General features: G+C 43.7%; 1 protein-coding gene and 1 long non-coding RNA gene across 4 annotated transcripts; both read right to left on the bottom strand.

Moving 5' to 3' along the window:
* Positions 1 to 14: 14 nt before the first annotated feature.
* Positions 15 to 2,388, bottom strand: LOC103398994 (snRNA-activating protein complex subunit 4-like). 3 transcript variants are annotated; one of them, XR_003049116.1, is made up of 7 exons: positions 1,981 to 2,388; positions 1,812 to 1,896; positions 1,623 to 1,689; positions 1,346 to 1,452; positions 1,060 to 1,141; positions 215 to 962; positions 21 to 129 (listed from the first exon to the last, which is right to left on the bottom strand). XR_003049116.1 is itself a non-coding variant. In XM_025053936.1 (6 exons), exons 1-6 carry the CDS (start codon positions 2,032 to 2,034, stop codon positions 737 to 739), a joined length of 621 nt encoding a protein of 206 aa, XP_024909704.1. In that variant the 5' UTR covers positions 2,035 to 2,388; the 3' UTR covers positions 15 to 736. The 3 variants fall into 3 exon arrangements, 1 of the variants encoding a protein (XP_024909704.1); XM_025053936.1 differs by having other exon boundaries at positions 15 to 962; XR_001759813.2 differs by having other exon boundaries at positions 15 to 962; positions 1,539 to 1,689; positions 1,812 to 2,388.
* Positions 2,389 to 4,673: 2,285 nt separating this feature from the next.
* On the bottom strand, positions 4,674 to 5,608 carry LOC112486608 (uncharacterized). The gene is made up of 4 exons (XR_003049115.1): positions 5,542 to 5,608; positions 5,418 to 5,475; positions 4,863 to 4,956; positions 4,674 to 4,760 (listed from the first exon to the last, which is right to left on the bottom strand). It is a non-coding gene; the product is annotated as an uncharacterized LOC112486608 (long non-coding RNA).

Raw genomic sequence — 5,608 nt, forward strand, 5'->3', positions numbered from 1 at the left:
AGGAGAAGTGAAAGGGGGTCCAGCAGTGGCTGGTTTGACCCCCCCTCCAACAGGCTGTGAGGCTTCAGATAAAGGAGTAGGGGGAGGATTCAGTAGGCACGGGTTTGGGATGGGTTGTAAGATGAAGGTCTGAGGGAGAGGACCAGAAGAGAAGATTGTGGGGACAGCAGGAGGAGATAGTTGGTTCAGAGGGCTCAGATTTCCGGGGACTAACGGTGGTTGAGGTGCGAGGAGTCTCTGACAAGGGAGGAGCCGACGAGCAGCGGGGATGGTGGGAGGGTTGGGAGTGACGACAAGGCGTGGGCCTCGGAGCTGGGAGTGCGCTTGGAGGACACATCCGCCAGGAGTCACTACACTCGTGGACAGACTTGGACCTAAAGGTGGAGTCTGTGACTGTTGTTGCTTGTTTTTCTCATCAGGTTTACCATTGGACAAGTTAGTATTTTTTGCCATGTTTAAGATACATTTAGAACAGGGACAAGGAACATTTTGGAAGTAGAGTTAAGTTAATGACTAATCAATACTGAATTTGTTACTTCTATGTCACCTGAAATACTCTTGGCCGGTGGTGCTCAAACTATGGTACAGACACAACAAATGGCATTTGGTTCCCCTTGTAAACGTTTTGAACTCGAGGCCCGCAGGCCAAATCTGGTCCATAATGTCATTTAATGCGGCCCACCAGAGCCACTAGAGAGACAGTGACACTCAGAATTTTACTTCTCTAATTCCAATTCTAATCAAAAGTGCAGTTAGCATAAACTACATTTTCATTTTGAAACATAGTATACATTTTATGTGTAACAATTTGGCATGATACTACATTTCTGGAGGTGACAGGAACCTCCGTTCTAGACATGTACGTGCCGACACCGTGTTTCCGGACCAGTGTCCGCAGCAGCTCTTTCTCTTCTTCACTGAATGTACCTCGCTTTGTTCCTGACTTCAGAGTGTCATAGTATCTGCACCCAGAGAGACAGATGAAAGACAGACAGATACCTTCATGGAGTGAAATACAATCAAAATACAATTTTAACTGTTCCCCCTCTCAGGTCTCACCTGTCTCTGCAGGAAGTGTCCGTCCAGACTTGATTTTCTACCCATTTTTCTCCCCATGACGAGCGACAGCTTGAAGGAGAAGCTGAAGAAGAGCGAGAGTCAGAGCAATTGGTTTGGGTGTTGTCGGTCAATAATATCAGCTGACTGATATTCTAAGATGATATTAGCATATTAGCAATTACGTAATATCGGTAAGAATCTTTAGCGGTTTTTGCTCCGATACTGAAAACTTGATAAACGATGCCTGGGTTTTGCCTGTGGCCTAGTACAGTTTACAGATGCCTACCCGGTCCTCCTCTTAGGTCCAATGACCTTTCCTTAGCGTGGGATCCAAGACGTGGTTCCACCTGTAGATCAGCTGACTGGGCTCCCGGCCCTCCATGAAGTAACTGACTGAGAGACAAACAGAGAATGAAGGAGGTAAAACTGACACCGTGTCTGTGACATCGATGCGTTCCACAGCTCAGTGTGGTCATTACTCTGCGTATAGGGGATGAAGTTTCCGATCCTCATTTTTTCCACCAGCTCTCTCAGCTGGTTGTCCTCATCAGGGGTCCACTTACTGCGTTTCACTGTCTTCGAGACAAAGCGCTGGTACGTCTGGAGACACATGAAGGCTGTCCTTCCCATCTGAGGAACAGAGACAGAAGGCAATGAAAAAAAAATGAGACAGAATGGACAAGCGTGCAAAGGCAAAAGGACAAAGAAGCACAGACAACAGAGCAGAGATCATAAACGTGATTTATTCTTACATCGTTTCGTTTTCATTCTGTCGTCATCTGGAAATCCTGTCAGCTTGCTGGCCTTGTCTCTTGTCTCCTGATTAGCAGGTGATCCCTGCACACAGACGCACTTTGTCCTTTTGTCTACAAAGGTGAACCAAATTCATTTTTTTTGCCCATATCACATTTGAGATCTTACCAGTCCTGTCAGTTTGTCTTTGAAGTAGGGTTTGAGGAATCGACCCAGGTACATGCTCACTGGTAATTCGTAGGAGGAGGGGCAGGAGGATCTAACCCTTTCTTTAGGTTCTTTGCTTTGTCCAGTGTAGGTGCAATGGGACGTGTGCTGCTTAGCAGCACTCGGTGTTATTAACCAGTCTCAAATCAATAACACGATCAGTCTCATTAAAGTTATCTTTAATTATTACGTTAACCTACTAATATAGCAATAATGTATTACTTGGAGTATTTCACGTATACCACAATCAATAGTATTCAATAACAATTAAATATCTGAAGGATTTTCTGGAGTTCTTGGCAAATTGGGTGGCTTCAATGAATAAAGTAACAACACAGACAAATACAGTTTACAAAAATAATCAATTTCTTTATACAGCACTGTCAAGTTAATGACGGTGATTGAACTCATAAACAATGATCACAACAACAAAACAAGGCATAAGTGTGTGTGTGTGTGCGTGTGTACACGAGTGGTCGTGTAAGAGAGAAAGAGAGAGAGAGTTGCCTCTTAGCTACCATGCAAGCGACTGAGCTAGTGATGTGTCGTTCGCGAGTGATTCGTTCAAAATGAACGAATCTTTCATGACTCGTGACTACCGAGTCATATTAAATATTTGTTCATATTGAACTCACGAATCACTCACTGCGAACTAATCCCACTGTGCGAACTAATCACTCACTGCGAACAAATCTTTCGCCGTGAACTAATCTTTCACTACGAACGAGACAAGATCTTGGCACCCCCCGTGGCAGACGTGTTTGCTCGCTCCGCTCTGTGTTAACTACTGCACATTGTAAATACTGAAAAGACTTCTGTTGATTCATGTGTATATTTTGTTAATGTATTCCTGTGTATATATTTTTTTCTTGATTTCCTTGGCATTCAGTGTGGACAGCAAAGTAAAATTTTCATTGTGCAGGGAAACCTGCTTTCCTTACTGTACACATGACAATAAACGCTTTGAATCTTGAAAGAATTACTCGCTGCAAACTAATCTTTCGCCGTGAACGAATCACTCTCTGTGAACTAATCTTTTGCTGTGAACTAATCTTTCGCTATGAACTAATCATTCTCTGTGAACGAATCTTTCGCTATGAACGAATCACTCTCTGTGAACTAATCATTCTCTGTGAACTAATCTTTCACTATGAACGAATCACTCTCTGTGAACTAATCTTTGCTTCGTTCTCGCAGATTCGTTTAATTTGTCACGTGAAAGAGCTCGGGTCTTTTTTGCTCTCATTCATCTTCAAATTGTGGTGTTTTTATTTCTTAGCTTTTCGCATGGTTTTAATTGCTTATGGTATTTTGTGTACTTTGTAGACTTTGTCAGCGGAAGCAAACCATGTTGCCTTCAGTATTTAGTGTCGGAGAACCGCAGCCTTCTTTACAACGCCCACAATAGGGCTAAAGCGCCACCTGCTGTAAAACGAATGAAATGATTAGTTCAAGATTCGTTCACGACTCGTTCATTTTACTGTTCGAGAGTCAAAGATTCGAATCAGTAAAAAGAGTCGGTCTTCCCATCACTATTGTGAAACCAATTTGTGTCCATCAGGTGAGTCACACATACAAATCGTATTTTAATGCTCTGCTTTGACAATATGTAGTTTAGTTTACTTGCAGTATATTTTGTGCTCTTTGGTGCTGGCTACATTCTTACTCCTCTGCAATTGTTTAAATAGAAAAGTTGATCGATTATAGTTTTTAGAATAAAAAGATTCACAGCTATTGAAACTGCTTGAATCTCCCTTTCACATTTAATGTGTTCTTTAATTCTGCAGAGTCTCATAAAATATTTGTGTGACTACTGGTTTTCCTGCCCCATAACCTGCGATGTTGAGTTTGCCCAAATGAGATGAAAGGTGCAAAATTGCAGGTTTGTGTGTGTGTGTCTGTCTGTGTTAGCAGAATCTGAGAATCATGGAACGGCAAGTAAGGTCCTTAGCCCTTCTGTTGTCAGGCAAACCACTGTCACGGAGAAGCTTGAATAATGACATGTTTGTAAGTCTGTCTACCTGTCTGTGTGTCTGTCTACCTGTCTGTGTGTGTGTCATCCTGCTGGATTTGCTTTCTCCATTCCTCTGTGTGAGGAACTGCAGGAGACATGTGGGGGTGGTAAAGTGTTTGTGCAAGCTGGTAGGCATACATAGCAGGATGGTCTCTGTGTGTGTGTATTTGTGTGTGTGTTTGTGTGTGTGTGTGTGCATGTGTGTGACAGGGGTTCCCACAGATTATAGATGTCGATGAGCATGTCCCTCAGCTTGCAGATCATGTAATTGTCACCTTGCTCGTGAAGGTAGGTGATTTGCCTTGGATAACCCCATCGAATACCCCCAATCAAAGCAGAGAGACAGGTAGATAGATATGCAACAAAATGAAGAGTACAAAAAAGATGGAAAAAAATACAAGGACGGGGAAGAGAAAGTAGGAAGGGGGGGTACAGGCGGGGGCTGAGGGGGGGTCTTAGTGGTCGCCTATAACAAATTTTCCTCTGGTGTGTGCTACAGTACACACAGTACGTGAGCTCGTGTTGTATGCATTTAACCACGTTTGAGGGCAGCATGTCTGTGTGGGAGGGACAGAGACGTCTAAGAGAGGGACAGTCAATGGTGTCCACTGATCACTGTCATTACATTGTAAGTGGTTGAGTGACCAATAACTGTTCATCCTCCTGGAACAAATGTTATCAGTGACTGGCTCACTCACGTCATCACTGGTGCTGCTGCTTTCATCATCTGAAAACACACACAAAAGACGTTCGTCACACCGATGGTTCACAGTTTTAAAAGCAGCTTTTTAAGTGAAGGACAACATCAGTCAGAGTGACCGACACGTACCTGACACACAGGACAGACTGTGAGGTCCGAGGACACTCTCCAGGTTCTGAATTTCTTTCTGGATCTCTCTCTGAGCCGAGATATTCGCCGTGGTCTGAACAGACATACACATTTGTTTTTATGCAATAATTTGAATTCTCTCCTACTATCAAATGTTTTGTGTTTTGACCCACCTCTTTATCACTAGATTCATTATCTGAAAAATTACACAGAAATAAACACAGTGACAAACTTTTGGGCTAACTATGTGTTTTTTGTTTTTATGTGTCATGACATCCCAAATCAGGGTAATACTTTGGGGGGGAAAGCAGCACGTTTGTCATTACAATCCCACAGCGTGTATCTTGGAAGTCGTGAAGCCGCTGATGGCCGCAGAAGAACGCCGTAGGCAGCAAAAGATATACGGCAATACAGTGAAAACAGCACAAAATAACACAAAACAAAGCAGCAGCGGTCCAATGAGGTGGTTACAACACCTAGTCAAATCACTAAAACACTATTAGCATGTGCTAGATGCACTAAGACTGATGCAGTGGCACGTAACAATGTGCATACCTTCTCAGAACACACACTCACGAGGAGGAAGGATTGGACTCCAGCCGCCAGCATCCACCTGTGACCAGACCAGCATTAGCCACCTAGCAGCACCAAGCACTACGCCGAGAGAAACAACACTTACCACCGGCCAACGACCACAGCAGCTCACACGGAGCACGTATCACGGAGCAGCACACAAACAGTCGTCC

Source organism: Cynoglossus semilaevis, unplaced genomic scaffold, assembly GCF_000523025.1.
Source record: "Cynoglossus semilaevis isolate Cse_v1.0 unplaced genomic scaffold, Cse_v1.0 scaffold1846, whole genome shotgun sequence".
Lineage (NCBI taxonomy): Eukaryota > Metazoa > Chordata > Actinopteri > Pleuronectiformes > Cynoglossidae > Cynoglossus > Cynoglossus semilaevis.

What these genes read in the sequence shown, in the direction of transcription:
- LOC103398994 (XM_025053936.1), bottom strand. Translation starts at nt 2,034, where the DNA reads ATGTACCTGGGTCGATTCCTCAAACCCTACTTCAAAGACAAACTGACA. An exon ending in CAGAATGAAAACGAAACGAT is followed by an intron (nt 1,690 to 1,811) that starts GTAAGAATAAAT and finishes TCTGTTCCTCAG; the next exon opens with ATGGGAAGGACAGCCTTCAT. An exon ending in GACACTTCCTGCAGAGACAG is followed by an intron (nt 963 to 1,059) that starts GTGAGACCTGAG and finishes CTCTGGGTGCAG; the next exon opens with ATACTATGACACTCTGAAGT.